Source organism: Diprion similis, chromosome 14 (assembly GCF_021155765.1).
Source record: "Diprion similis isolate iyDipSimi1 chromosome 14, iyDipSimi1.1, whole genome shotgun sequence".
Lineage (NCBI taxonomy): Eukaryota > Metazoa > Arthropoda > Insecta > Hymenoptera > Diprionidae > Diprion > Diprion similis.
This window is the reverse complement of record NC_060118.1, coordinates 13,482,252-13,504,459: the sequence shown is the minus strand read 5'-3', so window position 1 is coordinate 13,504,459 and position 22,208 is coordinate 13,482,252. Positions and strand designations below refer to the sequence as shown.

Here is a 22,208-nt window from a genome sequence, read left to right as displayed (position 1 = left end):
TACGTATATCGGTTAGTATATATGCAATATACCTATATGTATTTTAATATAATATATATATATATATATATAATATATATATATATATATACCTCCCTATTCCGATAATATGATTTGTGCTTTTTGCATTATACACGTGAGTTGTTGTTGGTTTATATTATTGCCAGATCTGGCAGACTCTCTTACGTCTTGATGATCGCGGAATGGCTCGACGCCTCATTATTCATATTATATTTTATCACGATATATAAATCGATTAAATTGATAATTATTAAATTGATAAATGATAACGATTGGATAACTATATCTTGTATTCTTGTGCGCCTCTAACGATAACCGATAACCATCGCAATGACCAGCGGTGCCTAATTATTATAATAGTATAATTAATATCTTTGGTATCTTGCCTGAGTCTTTTATGTAAAAATCACTTGAATATATATTATTATAACACAGCGGGACCAGTCAGCTCTATTATAGAAACTTAAGAAACGGGTTTCCAAATACGAGCTATATGTATAATATGTATACGTATATGCCGATACGAGAAAAAAAAAAATAAATAAAAAAAAAAATAAATAAAACGAAAATAAAGACACGAAATCGGGAGAAGGAAAAACCTATTTAAAAAAGAAGAATACAAAAATACAAGTATACGTAACGTAAATAAATAAGACGAGAGAATATCAAATGGCAGCGTTTATAAGAATCGCGAAAAATCCGCATAGTCTTTCAGCAGTTTAGTATACAGTCGTCGGTAAGTAATTGAGTATAATCAGTGACGCCGGTCAAATGGATTCGTCCGTATAGTTGAAATGTCATCTACATACAAACACGACCGTCGTCCACATACATATATGTATTATATGTATAGTTTGGATTGGCGAGGTTTTTTTTTCATCAATTTTTCGTTTTTTTTTCTTTTTCAAGTTTTCTTTTTACAAACAAAAACCTAATTACAGCGAGTATTAACACGATGAAAAATTTGTACTGTCGGTAAATAATAAAAGTTATATTATAAAGTCTGTTATATACTCGCACAAACGCCGCGAGAGAACGACGAACGAATAACGAGAGGCTTGCTCGCTCGCCAAGCCAGCCGATCTTTCACATTCAGTCTTTGTGTTTTGACCTTTCCTTCGGGGAACCGAAAGGCCTCGGTCTGATTTTGATCAATTAACAACTACTCCAATCTTTTTTTTCTCTTCCTTTTTCCCATTTTTTTCTGTTTTTCTTTTTACATCTGTTTCTTGAAAAAAAAAGAAAAAGAAAAAAAATTACGTAAGTATTCCAATAGTCCTCGCCTCGTCTTCACTCAATTTTGCACCCTGTCGCACCTAACCAGGCTCACCTCAAGTTTACATATTCACAGACCGTGCGAAATTCGAACAACGATCAAACGTATTTCGTGGAATCAACGGAAGTCGGATACCGAGTCGAAATTTTCATTTTGCTTCTCGTTCTTTGAATTCAACCGTTTGCCGTTCTCTTCGTCACGGTTCTTTTTAATATAAACGTAAGCCTTGTGAACATGCACGCGATCCCAATATTACGAAATAAAGTAAAATCAGTGTATTCACATTCTAATTTTCGTTTTTCAACTATTCTACCGCTCTACGATTCCCCCATTATTTTTGATTGATGGCGAAAGAAGTTGAAAAATTGAAATGAGATTTGAATTTCGACTCAGAACGAGGAGTGGCTCATATATAACGCTTGGTCTGGCTTGAACAAGGAAACCCAAAATCGACCGGTAGAGGTGAAACGTCTTTTTATACATAGTACAGAGTCATCCCAAGTAAAGTCTCTGAAACCCGTTGATCCATCGCCTAGAAAACATCTCGTCAATATACAATATTATATATCACATACGCGTTATACTTCTAAACACACCGAAATAAGAAGCACTTTAAGATAGATGTCACGATACACCACCGGGCTAGGGACAGACGAACAGAATTTACTCTTCCCCCCCCTCCCACTGTGTCTTTTCCCCAGGCTCAAATAGTATACGGTCTCACTTTTCCACTCCGACAACGACCGATTGAACTCTTCGTTAAACAACAAATCATGCGCTGCTTGTTCAGTCAGATTTCTAATAAAACAATTTTTCCATCTTTGCTTCGTTATGCAATACATTGTGTGTCAGGTACGTACATTATAACTGTGTATGTACATTCACAAGTATGCGGCGACTTCACCCCTCGCTATCTCACATTTGAAATGGCAACGCGGATGCGGGAAGAGGGGAGGGGCGGGGGGGAGATGGACATTCTCCATGGAAGCAGCTCTCACGCTCCGTCCAACGGTAATTACGCAATTATTATCCATAGTCTTTGGAAATGGATATCGGAGAGAAAAACATCAGGCATTTTTATTGATACAAGCTAAACCCTATTTGATTTGAGGTTACTTGCGGGAACATTGGTAACCACCATCAATGAACATGCTCGCGCGCTACACTAACAGCGTCCAGTCCATAAGCGCGTTCCTATCCCTATTATTGTTAGCAATGTATACAAGTATTTCTCGTCGTAGACGAATGAAATTACTTCAACCCATATCATCGTAATCAAATTTCTCCGTTAATATCGGAAAATATCATCGTTCACGTGATCCTCTTTACTATATTCTCTTTATACCTCACGCGGCCATACCTTCACTTTAATTTCGGCCGAACGCGCCAAGGCCTCGAACGCCTTACCACATCATTTAACGGTCGCTAGGACCTTATTATACGAGTGACGTCGTAAATAACCGACGGAGACTATGATCGGTATATGAAACTGCACGGGGGTGTACGAGGTGGCGGGGGCGGCGGCGTCGACGCACCACCGAGTGGAACGCCACCCGGGCCCCCGACACCACCCATCGGTATCGTGACCAGTGTTGGCGATGGCGAGGAGGAAGGGGGGGAGGGCGAGCTCGACGAGACGCTCGACGGTGGCGAGGGCGACTCGAGCGCCCTTGGACCCGCGAGTTCCCGCGTTGACTGGCCTCCTCCCGACGCGGCGCGACTTCTACCCGGTGCCCCGGTGTGCCGGTTCCGCGCCGGCCGCCCGAGACTTCGGTGACGGCCCCCTCCTCCCTCCTCGCTCATTTCTCAGAGATAAACCTTCTTGACGCTTCGCGTCGTCGCGAAACCGTCCGTACGACGATACGCGTCACCCTGGTGAGACCGGAGCGTTCCGAAGTTGTCCCTCGGACCCCGGAACCCGTATGCGTCCGGGAACTGGAAGAGCGTCTCTGCCGGGGTCGGCGGTGGCTTTCGCATCGTTCCCTTCGGTGAGTGAAGCTTAGGCGGTTGCGGTACAAGGACTGGTTCCGCGTACGTCACCTCCTCTTGCGGCAGAAGCTTTGGCTCTGGTGCTAACCTGCTGAAAAGCGTGATTTTCTGTTAGATATTACACGTTACATGATCGGCGCAGTTCTTTCTTTGACCACCCAAACTCGGCCGCATTTCGCAGGTTCGTAATACCTGTTCACGGTTTGTCGCTGCTCGAAGTACTCATACTCCGTATCCGGATAGGGCAGATTGTCATCTTCGTCTTTTCGACACTTTCTACCGCAAAGATAACCCGCAACAAATCCCACCAGAAGTGCTGCGAGCGCACCGGCAACCACAGCCATAACCAGCGTCTCGACGGAGTATTGCGGCGGTGGAGAATCTGCCGCGGAGACCGCAGGACCTGAGGAAAATAGATTACAAAATAGTGTCCAATTCAACCTAACAGCAACACTCATTTTCTCTGGGTGGAAAAGATTGTTAACAGCAACTACAATATAGTCACCGAACCAATCGCTTCGCTCACCCGAATTCTGTTGCTCCTCGTCCTGCATTATGTTGATGATCTCTCCCCCCTGGCTTTCCTTGTTCGGTATCATTGAGTCTTGCGGGAATTTGTTCTGGTTTGCCGATATCGCGCCGACGCTCCCAGCGTCTTTATTCAAGCTTTTGCTAGGCGGGCACGAGGCGTGTATTCCGCTGGCAACGCTCTGGAGGAACCTCGTCGCGTCGGTAGCCGCAGGACCAACGAGAGCGCGACATTTACCCTCGATCTTGTCCCACGCGCAGTAGGGATCCTGAAGAGCAACGCACTCGCCGCAGGACAATATCCTGTCGCTGTAGCAGCGGTGCAGCCTCAGCGCCTGGACTTGCCCATCCGCAATGACGACCAGACGCCCATCCTCGAGCCCATCGCCAGCCTGCGATGCACGGACCACTTTTATACCACGGACAGGAACTGAGGCAGGGAAGGCCTGGATCTCCTCGATAACAACGGGACTCGCTCGCTGATGACTGTCCGCCGAGTCAGCGTTCACCGCCTTTATCACTTTCCCGTTGTCCGTACCGATAAACAATACATCGTACGTCTTTCCACCGGGCGTTTTTACTTGCGGATCTACCGCTATTTGCGTGAAACGGTAACTGAAACGAGACACAATAAAGCAGTGAGTATGACACCTCGTCCTCTGATCCCTGAAACAAGTGAGGTGGATTTTTTTATTGGCAAGTTATAAAACGCACTGAAAGCTCGTCCTTATGACGATAGGCTGGCCGAAGAAACTCGGCACGGATTCGTCCATCAGGGAATGACTCTTGATGAAGTTCAAGGTGAGGTCTGGCAGCGTCCTGGAGTCATTCACACACTGGCCAGGCCTTGGGTCGGGTACTTTGGCACTCTGTACCGGAAGCCAGTTGGAATTCAGGGCACTTTGCTCCTTGAAGTTACCCTCAAAGGTGTCAGCTATGTCTTGCAGGGAAAATGCGCAGACTGCTGAGCCGCTTATGCTGTTCACCGGCGTGGTGAACGTCCCGTATATAAGCTGTGCCGAGACACCACCGTACTGGCCGGATATCAGTTCCGTCGTCGACTCTGCAGGGATAGCGATGATTAGAATTAGTCGTGTTAGAAGAAGAGCGGGTGATATTGAGGTGGATTGAATCTAGCTAGAATGAGATTATCGTTAAGGAAACTTAGTTTTGGATATTTTTACAGGGTATAATCCAGTCTCAGAAGTTCACCCATTCCGTGACCTAATAAACGTTCTGTATACTCACGAATCTCGTTGAAATAGAATGGAAAATCGCCGGTAACGGAGCAGTTGAGTCGTGACTTGAGAAACGAGGTCCAACGATTTCGAAAACGATGTGGCCCTCCACGATCGTACTTGCAGACTCTCGCAACGCGAGAATATACGGCCTGTGAATCCGACGAACATCACAACATAACATATATATAGTGAAAAAAGTGTGTATTGACTATTTGCAATACCCGAATAATAAATTGTTTATACAATAATTGCCATGACTCAGTTTTTGTATGCTTTTTTTTTCTCTAATTGAACATGAATTTGAAAGAAACGATGGAACTCAAGGGATCCAATAGAAATTTTTTTTAAATATAAATTGAAGAGCCTCGAAGAGATGAAAGCTGAGAGAAGTGTCTTCGGGCGGTGCTCAAATCGTTTGAGAAACGTCTTCGTAGCCACGAGATCGATAAAAGGGATACTTGTGAACGGTATCGCGACGATTACCTTGCCGCAGTTGATGTACTCGACGGCCGTCTCGCGAAAAAAGAAATACACAAAGTCCCCCTGGGTCATAGAGCTCACGAAGTTCGGCGCTGAAGGGAAAAGAAATGAAAAAATTCTGGTATCAGACACGATAAGCGTTACATACAGAGATTGCAAATGGTGCAAAGGAGAGAGAAAAAAGCAATGCCTGAAAAACTTACCATTCAGACTCATGGAGTCGTACTGTTCGGTCTGAAGGGGTTCGCGATAAATAATCGGGTCCATCCCCGAAAAGTCGGCTACGGTCCCCGTGTAAAGTTCACCGTCGACGTATACGAAGGTGCTGTTATGCTGGGGGTCGTAGGGGCAAACCGCTTGACCGGGTCGCTCCTTTACTACAGTGTAGTTGCCGGGGTGAACCAGGTAATCTCTGCACACTGGCTTAAAGGCGTTCGTAGCGCAGACAAGTAGGGTACTGGGTCCCGTCTGGGCGAGAATCCTCACGTAGTTCTGGCACGTCTCCTCGTCCTTGCCCTTTACGACGCACATCTTTATGTCCGTATCCGGCGAGTACCACGAAAGACGTTGCTGCTCGGTCAGATCCGTCAGGCTCAAATTGTGAACCAGATTTCTACGAGGCGACAAGGAATTGACAACACGTTATTTATACCACCCCGACTATTGTTACAGGTAGGTATTTAGGTATGTGAACAGGGTGTCCCACCTCCAAGTAGAGGAGGTCGAACTGAGTAAATTATCCCAAAGAACATGTGGTCTCCAAAGTCGCGTTCGCGAGATACGACCGATTGACAAAGTCCCGCTAAGCGCCGGTATGTAGGCAACCGAGCACACTAAGCGCCGGTATTTAGGCAACAGAGTACACAGCTCAACGTGGATAAATGGTAAGGCTATTTCCATCACAACGAGGGTTAGGTTTGGCGGAAATTCAATGTCAAGAGTGTTTTCGCTTTAAATTCGTGAACTTGAAAGCGTTATGTTTCGTATTAGTAGTCAAGCGCGCATCAACAAGACCGCTAACCTCTGCCTGCTGTGTACTCGGTTGCCTGCGTGCCGGCGCTTAGTGTGCTCGGTTGCCTACATGCCGGCGCTTAGCAGGACTTTTTTAACCGGTCATATCTCGCGAACGCGATTTCGAAGACTGCATGTTCTTTGGGATAATTTACTCAGTTCGACCTCCTCTATAACCCCTATCAGTTTGGTCACTTGGATATTCAGATACAACGTCAGCTTTATTTTCTTACCGTCCTCCGACGAGAAGGTAATTCCCGTCTCGTAAAACAAGCCGGAAGTAATCCGTGTGCGTCTCGTTCCCTGTGAACCTGAAGACATCCTCGGCTCCTGAAAAACGCAAGCACAGGAAAATAAATATTTAGATCGGAAAGATGAAACGGAACAACATCGATTACCTATCGATCATTGTTGTGATCATTGTACGTGCATAATATAGATATATCTGACGTAACAAATCTATGAACAATGCTACTTATTGCACGTGAGAATGTATTTTTCTTTACAGCGAAAAGTCGTAGTTAACGCATGGCGACGAGAACGGTGCACGGTGAGCTGCGGGAAGAGTTTTCATTGTTTGTACAACGTTCGTACGTACACAAAACGAATTTTGAGAGACGGGGATAGCTCTCGACGCTGTTGCTGCTGTTCCTGCTACTGCATGGCGTTCCGCACATCTGTTCACCACTTGTACATGGTTAGTCGGGGCTGCGCGTTAATAAAAGTCACCGAAGATGTACAATACGGACGCAGGGCGTATGATCTATATATGCGGGCACACGCTTGTGATATATCCATTGTAAAGAGAAATATAATATATAATATATAATCATATATATGTATATATATATAGATTTAATCGATTATACGATTATACCGCTGCAGTTTTGTTTGTTTTTCTGGGCGAAGTTGCAGATCCGAAAGTACGTAATTCCGAATTATTTTGTCGGCGAGATTCGAAGTAACGAAATCAAACTTTGACGAAACAACAAAGTTTCGAGAATGGTGGGAAAGCCGACGACTCAAGGTTCCAAAATTCAAGTTACAATAGAGTTAAGTTTCGAAACATAAAGTTTCGATAGAGTAAGATTCGGAAAATTGAAATATACTCATACAGCGTAGTTCACTCAACGAGTGGGTGTAAAAAATGAGAAAAACCGAAAATCAAAATGACCAAGATTCCGAACGTAAAAATATCGAAAATCCAAAACAAAGAAAGATCAAAGTGGTAAAATTCCACCGAGCCTTAGACCTTAGCTCATTCGCAACTCCGATGTTTTAAATTTTGACATTTTCGCACTTTCTGAACTTTGACTTGTCGAAATTGCGCCCTCTCGGAACTTCGGACTTCTGGAACTTTGAGCCTCGGCTTTCGTACCATTCCCTACTTTGATGTTTCCTCAAAGTTTGATTTCTTTACAATAAGTTTCACGAGGAAAAAAATTTGGAATTTAGCGTTTTCGGAACTTTACAAATTCGGAATTTTTTCCCTTCTTTTTGTCTTTCAAACGTGAGAAAAAATTCAAACTTGACCGATAACTTCACGATCAATTCCACCCAAGTATCGCGCTTCACTTTCTTCGCATTTTCTCCTCTTTTCGCAATTTCTTCGTAATAGTTGACTACAAAGTGTGAACCTCGAGATTCGACCCTCGAACCGAGACGCCTACATAATACGACGTTTGAACTACACCGTAGGAATAAACGAGCTTGCGCGATAGTTTACCTGTGCGATTTACCTGTTGCCCGGTTGTCGCGAGCTTATTAAATCACACTCGTGGGTGTTGGATGTCACCCTTTCATCGTTCGACATGTGCAAATACGGATACGAAAAATCCTTTTCTTTAGCACACCCTAGTATAAATACATTCATACATTCTATCCTAAACCGATTAACACGCAACTGCAATGCGCTAACGAGGCTCTTTCCGCAAAATCCGTATATAATAGGATCCTGTGATCCTTAAAACGATTATGTACAGTGGATGATTGGTATCTATCGTACCGCAGGTGCGCAGATGATATTGATACCTACAGTATAAATACGCGCAAGACTAGGTCGAAGCGATTGGTAGCGCTGCAGCATTAAGGGACCATCGTCGTGGTCGTGGGTTGGCCCCGATCCTCCACTTCCTCCTCCCCTCGGATCTCCGTCTCGGTCTTCCCGCCCTCCTCTTCCCCGATCCTCGCATAGCATGTTTCTCGCGCCTCCGTGTAATTACTGGTCTACGGTTCAAACCGTCCCCATATAACACGGGGTCGGCTCTCGTCGTCCTGAGCATCAGCATCAGCATCAGCATCAGCATCAGCATCAGCAGCAGCAGTCCTCGTCAGGGTGGACGGTATCAGCAACGTCGAGGACGGCGAGGCTCGGGGGGATCAATAACACGCGGCTATCTACGTATGCCATTGTCGTTTATGCCGTTCCCAAAGCTCCGCTGCACCACCGCAGGGCTAGTTATGGTGGATGTAGGTGTAGGTGTACGTATATAGACGTCACAGCGTGCGCTCTCCCCGGTGTAACGCGGATCATCTGCCGTTGCTGTGCAGCTGCCGTCGCGGAGGCTTGTTTGTCCAATTCTCGGCTTTCTCACCACATGAGAAAAACGTCGTCAAATTGCACGATACAATAAAGCGTTGTGTCGTTAATTGCCTCAATTCTTGTGCCGACGTCGTTACGATCGACGGAGATAATCGATACATCTATAGATCTATATATACATATTAGGGTGAGCCAAAAAATTACTATTTTTTTGTCGTTAATCACCGTGAAAATGTCGTTCGAGATGACGAAAAAAAATATTCTGCAAATGTTTGAGCTCTTAATATTAAGAGGTGCCTGTTTTTTTTTTTTTTTTTCAACTTTCAACACTTGACATTATTTTTGAGCATCTTAACTTACATTTACTTGAATTATATGGAGAAACCGTAGCACCGGTTCAGGACAGGTGCAGCGATGCATCGCGGGAAAGAGAATGAGTGAGTGAAAGATGATCTGTGTATTGTGAGTTTTTATATTATAACAGGGTTCGAACGCTTTTTGAAATCTGAAATTTCCTGAATTTTCTTTCTATGTATACCAGCCTGAAAATAGGATTTTTCCAGTATTTATAAACCTTTAAATAAATATTATATGCCACTGATTGTTGACAATTTATTTTCTCAACACATTAATACTAGTACCATCAATATTACCTCTGGTAACTAACTTACTCTCTGACTTAATCGATTAGCAATTTGCAATTTTGCGTAAGAAAAATACGAAAGAATATTTGATACTTATTCGTAAGTAATAAACAATGCGACGAATCAAAATTTTAAGTACAATTTTCTTATTTTTGTTTGTTTGTCCTTTTTTTCTTTAGACTCAAGATCGATAACGCTTTGTATAAAAACGAGTTCATTTCTTCGTAGGGAATAAAAATTCCAGTCTTATTTCCGAAATTCCCAGACTCTTTTCCCTGCCGTAAGAAATTCCCTGAGTTTTTCCCAGTTTTCCACCTTTCACCCTTGCGTACGAACCCTGCAGTAATACATGTACCTAGATACCAACTCTATTTCGCAGAAGAATAAAATAAAAATCGAGTATAATATGAAATTCTGCTATTCCCGTGTGTGCGTGTGTTTGCGTGACATTTATACACACAATAAGACCATACCCACCACCTAATCGTAAGCCCTGTCCAACAACTAAAACCCCGTATAAGTGAATTTGCGAATTATACGTGTATATACATGTATATACATACCGAATACACATTTCTCCGCCACCGCGCCGGGGTGTCTAAACCCTAGACGAGGGATCAAAGCGCGCGCAGAGTGTACCAACAGCGACGCCTACGCAATCCGCAAGCCGCCGCTGGACGATGAAGGCATGGTGTACGATACCGTGCGGCAATTCCGCAGTGCCGTAGTAACGAGACGAGCGGGTGAGCGAGGGTGAGCGAGGGTGAGCAGCCCCCCAGTGTGCAAAATTGCGTATGCGAGACACGGCTGCGAGGCTGCACATCCTCCCCGGCATGCAGCACGTACCACGTACGTATTGCACGTACACCACGCGCGGGGGAATTCGTCGCTGACAATTAGCGGCGCATAATCTGACAGAGGACGCGGTTTCCTTCCCTTCCCTTCCCTTCCCTTCCCTTTCCATTTGTCTGTTGCCCCCTAATTCCTGTGGGCAGAAATTTGCCCAGGTATACTGCCAGGTATATGCATTATACAGCGTGTCTCAGCTCCGAAAGACCAAACTGATAGGGGTTGTAGAGAAGGCCGAACTGAGTAAATTAACCCAAAGAATATGTGGTCTCCAAAGTCGCGTTCGCGAGATACGATCGGTTGAAAAAGTCACGCTAAGCGCCGGCATGTAGGCAACCGAGCACACTTAGCGCCAGTATTTAGGCAACCGAGTACACAGCTCAACGTGGATAAATGATAAGACTATTTCCATCGCACGTCCCCGTTGTTGGGTTTGGCAGAAATTCAATGTCAAGAGTGTTTTCGCTTTAAATTCATGAATTTGAAAGCGTTATTTTTGGTATTAGTAGTCAAGCGCGCAGACCGCTAACTTCTGCCTGCTGTGTACTCGGTTGCCTGCGTGCCGGCGCTCAGTGTGCTCGGTTGCCTACATGCCGGCGCTTAGCGGGACTTTTTTAACCGGTCGTATCTCGCGAACACGACTTTCAAGACCACATGTTCTTTGAGATAATTTACTCAGTTCGACTTCCTTTATAACCGCTATCAGTTTGGTCATTTGGAGCTGGGACACCCTGTATACTCTGTAACCCGTTTCTATAGCCATTTGCAGTGGTAGGTGGGATGGATTCGATGTATATCATACATGCAGATTGCATAGTCAAACTTGTACGGCAAGATAATAAATTATAAGTTTTTACAATCATAGATTACGAATATGAAATCAGATTTGAAAAATTCAAGTTGGCGGCTTCAATATGACGTATGAAAATTTCAAATTTGATCGAATATGGAGAAAAAACTCTGTCCAAGTGTTTTTGGGGTCGCTGATTACGAATCCGAAATCAGATTTCGAAAATTCAGCATGGTGAATCCAATCGGCGACTCCAAAAATCCTTGCATAGAATTTTCTAACCTCCTTCGATCAAATTTGAAATTTTCGTCCACCGCATTGATCCATCATCTAGAATTTTCAAAATTTGAAATCAGATTCGTAATCAGCGACGTTGAAAACCTTAGAATAATATCTTGTTATAAACGTTGACTCAGCCCAATAATATGTGATTCAAAGAATTAAACTCGTAAGAAAATTCTGATCGTGAATAAAACATTACAGGATCAACCGGCATCTATTATATAATTATAATTTTGATCCTTAAAATTCGAAATACAAATAATACTATACAATAAAGAGTAAAGACATCCACAAGGGTGTAGAAAAAATTTGATAGAGAGAGAATCTCGTTTGGCGTTTTCAGCAGATATTGAATTCCTCTAAGGTCGAGGACGACGCCGTGTGGGTGAGGGTGGGGGGTCCACGTCTTTCCTGCATATATGCCCTACATACATATATATACATATACATATATACACGCTTCCGAGGATAATAGAAATGGAAAAAAGCTAGGCCAGTCTGAGAGAGAAAAAAAAAATCCTCGTCATGAGATTGCCCCTAGAGGATAGCTAATATTGCACGCGGGGTGAAAATGTTAATTATATATTTCGTTGAATATGAAACCGCTCTGCGTGAAAGTCGAAGTATAAGTGCAGTGCTCGGTAACCATCTGACATGAAATTGAAATTAGCCAAACCGCATCCACCACTATGGCTATATACGAAATAACCAGAACTAGCAATTCGCAAAACATTATGACGCGATGCCGAATCCAATGACGAATCAAATCCGCGAAAATTATTACGCATGTACTATTTTTTTCCCCCCGTTAATATAGGCGACAAAATTTTTCTTGCCTTACGTCATTATAACGACGATGTACGTACAATGTTACAAGAAGAGACAAGAATGCAAAAAATTCTATCAAGGTGAAACGCCATACTGTAAAACCGTGAAAATTTAACAATTTTTCTTTATTCCATTATTACTATTTTTCTGAAAGAAAATGGAACGAGATTTAATAATAATAATATTTATCAAAAATCACATTTTGAATCACATAATCGGTGTGAATATTTTGAAGAAGGAAAAAAAAAAAAAACGACGTTTTCATGTATGATTATGGAATTTTGTATAAACTTCACGAGTGGCTGAGAAAAATCAGAAAAAATTCCCGAGACCATTTTGAGTTGACAAGAATCTCACACTACTAAAAACGATTAGAATCGAATTCGAAAATCGTGGTTCAGACGTACATGGGCTGCTAAGTTGACGTGGAATGACCCATATACTATAGACGATCTTGGGATTATCCGGGAACGTAGTACGTACAAGTTACCCACAATTCTACACGTACAACCGTCGTTTTCCGCTGACAAACCGCGCGTGCGGCGCGTTCCTCCAAAGCACCCTGCACCCTTCGCGTATCTACGCTGCTGCTGCTGCATAGGTATGTATATACACATATATATATAACTTACATCAACCCCGACTTCCTTTCCTTCCACCTGATATCCTCGTAATATATGTAAATACGAGGAACGACAGGTGCAGCGTATTCGTCTCTGGTTAAGGGCTTTGCAAGCTGCGTGTGCACGCATATCGCGAATTTAAAACGGGACGATTATGAGGAGAAACAAGCACGTGTCTAGTTCGAAAAAAATCAGGGTAGCCACAAATTTTTTGGGGAAAAAAAAAAAAAAAATTCCATGACATTTCCAGGTTTTTCCAGGACGTAAGTCTAGTTTTTTACCTGACATTTTCCCGGTTCTAGTAAAAGTTACTAAAAATGTGTAAAACGTAAAAAAATAAAGTCAATTTGAGCCAATTTGTTTGTTTTATCGATGAAAAAAAAAAGTCGACTAGTATTACATCGAGAAAATCATTTCTAATTCCCACGATAGAAAAGTGACATTTTCAGTTAGTTTTTTTTCATGACCAAATCAAAAATCTCTTAACATTTCCAGGTTTTCCACATTTTCCAGGTGTGTGTGTGTGGAGCTACCCTGCCAATTTACCCGCATCATTCCTCATATATATAAATAAATTATTCGCGGGTTACGTGGATTAATTGTGTAACAGAATATAAAAAAAAAAAAAATATATGTATATACATATACTAATATACTACCCCTACATATGGTGATAGTGGACACTTTATTACTGTATGGGTATACCAGAAGACGAAATACTCAGGTTTATATATGTGATTGTCGTGACACGCGGTCGTAATTGCATTTTCAATGAAGTTATCTATTTTATTGCTCGCGACATCTCGACACCGCTTTACGGCATTCCATACATATGGATGTATATATTGGGGGAGGAGGGGGGTATAAAAATGCCATAAAAATAAAAATTGAGAACGCAAATTCTATAAATAAAATTTATGCCGACTTTTTTTTTCTTTTTATCAGAATAGGTAAGATTACGAAGAGGAAAATATTGAAGAGTCAAAAAAAAAAAAATAGACTTTTTAGATATCAGTCTCGTGCCGTTTTCGAAAATTTACGAACCCGATTTATCAATAACTCCAAAGACCAAAGACTCAAGAGGTCGAAATCCGAAAATTCAATAAGACAGAGTGGACAAAATAGCGAAAGGTTGCAAGACGTCGTGAACACATTTATTCTTTCCAACGTGACCAGTCGCGGCTAATAGATGGCGTTAAACTTGTGAAGTGACACAAGGGTGCGTACCAGAATGGTGATAACAATTTAACGTATAATAATGTCTTGAATGAATTGAACCTATTCGGGGGAAAAAAGATGTAGCGTTTAAATGTTGTTAAAAATATATTGCCCATTTCATTGCGATATTTTTTTTTTCTTCGATAACACACGGACGATCGTCCGATAAAACGAGATGATCTTGATAATGACTAGCATTACGAGTTTACGAATTACGAAAAAAAGTAATCTAAAGTCCAGAACATCCGACCAAATTAGAGTGAAACGTTGGTAGGTCAATGACCTTACGTCAAATAGCGTATATCGGTCGTCTATACATGTATATAAGCTTTAAAATTCGTGTCTGAAAAATTTCTGGTTTTAAACCAACCAACCGATTTTTCGGTCTTACGTTATTTCGAGCTCCACCCCCACCCCATACAGGGTGGTACACATCCAAACCTTCGAACGTCGCGGCCGGCGCGAGGAAATTTGACTTTCAGATTACAGGGAGCTTCGGGGATCGGATCGGATATATCGCGTCCTATCGGCCCGGGTTGGTTAGACGACGAACGCAGAGCGAAAGCTACGAGGGTAGTCGGTGCTGATTCAACGCGGCTGCACGTACAAGGTATATACGTATAGGTATATATATATATATATGTGTATATAGAGGGTCGGTTGCACTCGCGCGGGTCGTTAGAGCTCCTAATGAGCCAGCGTCGTCCCTCCGTTACACCACGTCCTTCCTTCCTTCATCCAACGACCGACGACGTCCATTATTTTCTTGGTAAGAACGACGCGAAGCCGCTACGCGGACCATTCGCGGAGGAGTATACTTTGTCGTAAAACTGTAGGTAATAACGTAATGCCGGATCAACCCTTGGAAGTGCGCAGAAAAGATGTATAAAAATAACAAATAACAAATAAAAACAACAACAACAACAACAACAACAACAACGCCGTAAAAAAACATCCTATAATTTGTGCGGAGTGTAGAATTTCGCACGAAATATTGAATAAGGATCAACGTTGTTGGATCATCAACGTATTGAACACACAATAATAACAAGTCAAAGTTATGCTGTACATAATACAATTTTAGAAAGATGAGAATATGATGAGAAAATTGAGGGTTAATAGCGTTTATATTACTTAGGATAAGATCGAGGGTAGAGAATTCGTCGAGTCTAAATTATATTAACGACTTACATTACACGAAAGTTAAGGCATTGTTTAAAATAATTCGTAAAATTAACATTTCCCGATTAAAGGTCCAAGCCTACATTGACAAAAAAAAAAAAAAAAAAAAAAACTTACAAGCGGGAATCGTTTTACTACGAACGGTTGCTGAAACGCTTTCATATTTCACACCAGATTGTTGCAAATTTTTTCAAAATTTTTCGTGGCACATTTTTTTTTCTTTTGTTCCCCCCTCTTCATTTTGCCGATAAGTAAAATGGTTCCGAAAAATGTAAAAAATTTTCAAAAATCCAATACAAAATATGAAAATGTATCAGCATCGATATATACAGTATGACTCCCACTTATAATTTTTTCAACGGTTCTTTTCTTTTTACCAGTAAAAGCTTGAAAACAGTAGAAAAAAAAAGCTCCCCGACAGAACACGATGTTTCAGGAATATTTTTTTTTTTGATTTCTACATTCTGTCGATCAATAAGAGGGTTTTGAAAAATTATATATAATTCGAACCGTGTCGAATGAATCTTGTGAAAAAAAAAAAAAAAAAAAGTAGTTAGTGCTTTTCAAACTGAGAATAATCGTGTAAAAAAAATTTCGAGCCAAATCCGAGAGGTCAAGGAGTGTACGTAGGTCAAAGTGCGCCGGACTCTGCCCGATTTGTAAAGAGTAGTGAAAGAACAGGGTGCAAACGAGCGTCCAGCCCAAAGGGCCGTGCCACGTGCTCATTGACGATAACCTCCTCGTCCCTCTCCTCGAGGTGACCGAGTGTACGAGTGACGTCTCCACCTCCACCTCCACCTCCACCTCCACCTCCACCTACTCCTGCCACTCCTGCCTCAGCTGTGCACGCAATTGTATGTACAGGCATGACGTGTACTTCAAACGCACGCACATTGTCACACGTATACATGTACAATGTAACGCAAAGAGTTATCGACGAAGGGCAAAGGGTTGCAGCATTGTATTACGTAACGTCCTCCTCAGTAAGGACGAGGAAGAAAGGTGTACCAATATTACGATAATAAAATATAGTGATTGACGCGTGCGCCGTGAGCAATATGATTATAAAATACCGCAGAAGTCCGATTCAACGATCATCGGATCTGTAAAGAGAGAGGCACCTCAACACCCCTCCACCCCTCCGAGCGATTGGACCCGAAAATTTCACCCTGCATTGTATCCCCGCGAGTCTTGGTGGTCCTGCGACGATCGCGAGTCGGTCCTCTCTCTGTATGGTATTGATCGACCCTCGCGGGCAGGACCACGTGGTGGTGGTGGTGGTGGTGGTGGAGTTCGGGTGTTCTCGGAGACCGTCGACTACCCTCGTGCATGGAGTCTCGCGTTGCGGGGGTCGCGGGGGTCGCGGGGGTCGCGGGGGTCGCGGAGACCCCATCCCCCTGTTCTCGTTCAACCCCGTCCATCCCTTCGTTCGTTCGTCGACCTGCATACCCACCGACTTATCGAGAGATGGCGTCGTGCACGTGGGAAGCGGAAAGGATCTATAAGGAGATACAATTGGGTGCAAGGAGGGGGAGAGAAAGTTTAAAAATGCGTCTTACGCGCCTTCTCGAAATTAGGTTTCGCGACCGATCGCCCCCCTTTTCGAGAGACTTTTGTATTCCGCTCGACGACTCCGAACGAACGGAGAACGAAGAACGTTACACACGTCCTGCACCCCGTCGCAACGGCTTTTTGTCTATCGCTTCTATGCTTCAAGCTAGCTGCTCGACTATCTTATATCCGACGGAATTAGTTCGGCTTAATTTTGGCCCGAGTGTCGGTAAGCGTAATGACATTCTTCTTGGCTCCTTCTTTTACTTGTTATTTTTTTTTTTTTTTTATTATCTTTTCTTTATAAAACCAATGTTGACAGTGTCTTAAGGTATATATATATGTATATACATCTGTGTATCGCTTCACCGGCGACATTCTCTCGTGCGGACGTAATAATAAACCATTGAACTGTATATATAAATTCAAGCTCTATTCTCCGCGCTGTCTGTAATCACGTTTTCCCTTTCTCTCGTTGCGGTGTCCAATTTTAGAATATCGATTACCCTGCATCCGCAATTAATCAGGCTTGTCGCAACAGGAAATCAGAGGCCTTCGTCACATGCCTTGAACTTGTCGCGAGAGGAAACCTTGCAGTGTAGATGCGAGCGCTTAGGAGATAATATTACGCGAGTTGTTCGTTGAAAGAGATATACAAGATATTTAAACACGCACGATCGCGCTCTGTCTTCTCCGCGAAAATTTGTATAATAAAATTTTACCAAATCAAAGTAAATCCGCATTTCCTTTCGCGAGCGGTTTAATTCTCTATCCCTCTATCTCTTTCTCTCTAATTGTATATAATACGATGCAAAAACTATGGAGTCTGTGTTCTCTTCCTTTCCTGACGAGCAACGAAACGACGAGAGAAATTACGGTTTCATGCAGGAAAGAAAAATCAATCATGGGAGAGCGTGACTGAATTTCTATGCACGGTGGTGCACATACGTGAAATAATTATTGTACGGCACGACTGTAGGCGTGTGCAATAATAATATCGTCGTCCTTCGCTGTACGAAGTTTGCGAAAATCGGAGCTCGAACATTCGCACGTCCGTTATTGACAAAGTTTGATACACGGTTCGTCTACACGTAATCGTTACACGTAAACACGTGGTAGTGCCGTCGAAATGACGAAAAAACTATCGAGTATGAGACTCAAGTTGGTAACGTTACCGCAACGAGACTGCATCAGCCAAATTTTATAACAACTAGAACAAGTAGTTGGTTTTGCACAATATCAGTATACTTAAAATTCTTTCTAAAAACACGTGTGTATCGTTAAAGCAACGTTACCCAGAGTGTCCAGTTATACGAGAATCATTATTTATCCAGTTTCTTCTCATATCCACAACGAATGAAAAATATTTTCTACTTTGACCAGAGAGCACAGTTCATTGTGAAACAAATTTGTAAGAATTCGCTAGCACGTAAAATGTTTAATAAATCAATGCTTGGTTCAAGACCATAAATTCATCAAAAAGGACTTACCAAGCTGGACGTACATCTTGGGCCTGACATTCTCCTGCCACGCGGCCAGAGAAAGGCCAGGCATTGCGACCGCGAGTACCACGGCCAGGTGTAGGGCGAGGGTTGCAGGGCTGCAGGTCGTCATAGCTCTTCTCGTTGGGAATCCTGAAGGACACGCAGGAATCTGTTGTCTACCGCTTCGGCGATCGTACGTGTGTAAACACAGAGCAGCGGAATGCGTCGCGTGCAACAACGTAAGGGGGTCACACTGCACACTATCACTCGCCACTTTTACCCGCGGAGGGTTAAAATCGACACGCACTCGCGAAATATCGCGGCATAAAGATCGTCCCCGACCCGGACATGCTGATCCCGACGACGAACGGCGCGGTTTCCTTCTATCGCCGCCGTATCGCCTCTCTGTCCTCGATGATGACTAACGACTAAGGACGAAGAGAGCCAGAGCCAGAGCCAGACGCCGCTGCCGCAGTCTCGGCGACCTGGAATCACATTTGGAAAGAAAACCGTCACGCGATGCCGTAGTAGATTTATTTTGTGATGATGGAGAGGTAGGGGATGGGAAGGGGGAAGGGGGGAGGGCGCCTTTGATCTACCAATGAAAAGACGCTGGACTAGATCTCAATTTCCATTTATCCTCATTGGCTCTGCCTTATACCGATGATCAACGTCACTGATGCAGTAAAGTATATATGCTGTGTATGTATAGTATATACTATCGCTTGTGTTTGTGTATTTACTATAGCTTAACTGTCTGTCAGGCTGAAGTTTGTAACGGCAATGCAACGATTCGCAAATTTAAGATTACTTATAATTTTTAGCAAACTGTTTATGCAGCAACGACAAAATCAGATTTTGTTAACTCGACTTGTTCAGTTATTTCAAAGGTGTGAAAAACCTTTTTTTTCTTACGTTCCTGCACGGGGTTGCACAGCGAATTGACGAGATCGGAGTTAGCAAATTACGTTATCGTAGCGAAATATTGAAAGTAAAAAATCGCTATTTTTTTATCTTTACAACGATCTTTAAGGAACTAATATCGCAGAATAGAAGTATCTTTTGTTTTGTCACAATTTATTGAATTTCAAATAGTTCCAAAATCGCTTTTTCCTCGGCATGAATCGTTGCGATAACGTGACTGGCTTCTTCAACACGATGCGACTTCGATCTCGAGCTGTTTAACGCTTTTATTGTCGGACACGCGATTCGCCAGAACTTGGCGAACTTCGTTAAACTCGCGGTAATTCGCGAGTTCCAACGAGGGTAAGAGTCAGAAACGAAGTGATAAACTCTATATGACTGTGATACTGCGGGTACGTAAATACATCCATCATATCGAGACCGGCGACAGAGTGACGGTAAACAAGAATCGGTGGGGTAAACAGTTCTTCAAAGTCGAGATTAACTTATCGAGATTAAATTCAACACCGTATCTTCTTCTTCGTCGAGTCTGTGCGAACAACAAGCTATGCAGAATTCGCGTTACGTTTCGCCATGCGTATACGTATAACACTGCAGCAATGAACGAGGCGAGAGGGGAAGGAGAGCGAGAGGGAGAAACAGAAACTGCCGCAGCTGGTCGAGGAGGAGCGAATCGACTCGGCGTCCTCCTCCTCGTCGTGAATCACGTGAATCTTGCAAATCTTTGTACTTTTAACTCGCGCGCCGGGTTCATCGAACGCTCTCTCATTATTCACCTCTTTTCTCCACGACTTTTCCCCGCGCGTTAAATAAATTTGTCATTTACGTAGTTTACGTATAACTGTATTAATTCTCATCCCTCCAGGCGCCAGCATCTCTCTCTCTCTCTCTCTCTCTCTGTGTGTCTATCTTCTTCTTCTTTTTTTTTTGTAATCCTTTTCAAAGTTTAATTTTAATTTTTACATTCATTCTGTTGTAGTCTATACGTAAAAAGATTTCATGTTTATATGTATGTCATACATACACCGCCTAAAGGGACTACTTGTCCCAGGGCGAATAAACGCTTTTCTCTCTCTCTCTCTCTCTCTCTTGCTCTATCTCCGCGGTCTCTTGGCAAAATCGATGCGGGTATTTCACGGAGAGAAAAATTGTACATACATACGACGAGAAAGAGAGACTATATGTGCCAACAAAGGCTATATAGAAGATATAAGGTGTAGTAGGTAGAGGCTGCCGGAAGGCCGGAGGATCTCCGTTCTCTCCATCCGCCGCCGTCTATTATCTATCTCTCGCTTCCTCTCGGCAACGATGATCCTTTCTCTCCCCCTCTCTCTCTATCTCCCTTTTCCTCTATCTTCACCTCCCTCCTCGACGCGTCTCCGCTTCCTTTCCTCATAAGCAGTCACGCACTACACGCGTAAATTACTGACGACGATTCTGACAAAGAAAGAATTAAGTATCACCGCCTGCATGACGACGACGACGACGCGATGCCTTAATAGCGTTTATAGAATGCGACCCGCATAGATCCGCGTCTCCGATGTGACATGACATCGCATCGCGACTCTCGTGCTCTTCTCCGTTCCTCGGGTCAATGTTTCCTTCTCTCTGTCGCGACTCGAGATTCGCCCCCGTTTCAAGGCATGCAGCCGACGCGACGGACCGCTCGTCATTCGATTTTTTCACGAATTTCAGATCTACAGCGATAATACGGGGTAACGAGGGGCGGGGGGGGGGGGGGGGGGGGACGAACATAACCAGACGCGGATTAAACGAAAGATAGAGAAAGGATGAGAAACGGAACAACGACATGTATATATATATATATATATATATATATATAGATAGATATAGGCGTAGGGTGAAAACGGGAAATAGTATCAGACTTACCGCAATGCAGCAGAGATATCCAAGGGTCGTAACAAAAACATCCAAGGGCGAGTCACTCTTTCTTTCTTTCTTTTTCTCTCTTTCTCTCGCTCTCTCTCTCTCTCTCTCTCTCTCACTCTTTCACTCCCCCTTATTCACTGCGTGGAGGAACGTGCAAACGACGAAGCCCTTCCTTCCTCTCTTCGACGAAAAATTCCACAAGACGTGAATCACATCGTGTCGTAGTAAACCGGGGGTTGGGAAGAAAACCGCGACCCGACGACGACGAGGGGGTCAGTCGGGGCAGGGAGGGAGGGAGGGATGATGGAAGGGGGAGGGGGGAGAGGAGGACGGGGGTCGCCGGAATGGTCGACGAACCGTGGTGGATCGGTAAGGGGTGAGGGGCTGCCGCTGCTGTCACGAGAGGAACGGCATGACCAATAAACGAGTATATCGCTTCAGCCCCCGGGTCTCTGACCACCTTTGTACACTCGTCTTTTCTCACCCCGAGTTATAATAAGAAGAAACCTCGAACCACGTCCGCACTATCACGATATACCGAATACCCTACCCGACGTTTCTTATCAGTCACTATTTAATTATAAACAAATGCCGCGGGTTGGGGAGACGGACAGAACGGAGGAACTTATCAGACGCTAGAAGGGCTGCCGACCAAATCGATGCGTGATGTTACATTTCCCAGCTGTCTTTTTTGATTCTGCGGATGTGCCTCGGGGCCCGCGCTATCTAACGGACGTAGGGCGAAAGCCCTTTGACTTGATTCTGCGCATTGACGATGTTCCTCGACGCTTCGTGCGCAACGAGCGTAACGCCATCTTCCTGGGAAACGGTGAACTAGTTGTGCCGCGGAGGCGC

General features: G+C 43.6%; 1 protein-coding gene across 2 annotated transcripts; it reads right to left on the bottom strand.

Annotated features, from left to right (window-relative positions):
• Positions 1-1,970: 1,970 nt before the first annotated feature.
• Positions 1,971-21,846, bottom strand: LOC124415024 (semaphorin-1A). Of its 2 annotated transcripts, none has more exons than XM_046896264.1 (10): positions 21,354-21,846; positions 18,546-19,024; positions 6,780-6,876; positions 5,739-6,148; positions 5,539-5,627; positions 5,063-5,204; positions 4,529-4,877; positions 3,813-4,429; positions 3,479-3,689; positions 1,971-3,377 (listed from the first exon to the last, which is right to left on the bottom strand). In XM_046896264.1, the coding sequence occupies exons 2-10, from the start codon at positions 18,667-18,669 to the stop codon at positions 3,104-3,106; spliced, it is 2,313 nt and encodes a 770-aa protein (XP_046752220.1). In that variant the 5' UTR covers positions 18,670-19,024; positions 21,354-21,846; the 3' UTR covers positions 1,971-3,103. The 2 variants fall into 2 exon arrangements, with proteins under 2 accessions (XP_046752220.1, XP_046752221.1); XM_046896265.1 differs by having other exon boundaries at positions 1,971-3,374.
• Between the last annotated feature and the right edge of the window lie 362 nt (positions 21,847-22,208).

Coding starts and splice junctions, on each gene's coding strand:
- LOC124415024 (XM_046896264.1), bottom strand. CDS start 18,669: ATGACGACCTGCAGCCCTGCAACCCTCGCCCTACACCTGGCCGTGGTA. Junction 5,628..5,738: donor CGACTCCATGAGTCTGAATG/GTAAGTTTTTCA, acceptor TTTTCCCTTCAG/CGCCGAACTTCGTGAGCTCT. Junction 5,205..5,538: donor AGTACATCAACTGCGGCAAG/GTAATCGTCGCG, acceptor TCGGATTCACAG/GCCGTATATTCTCGCGTTGC.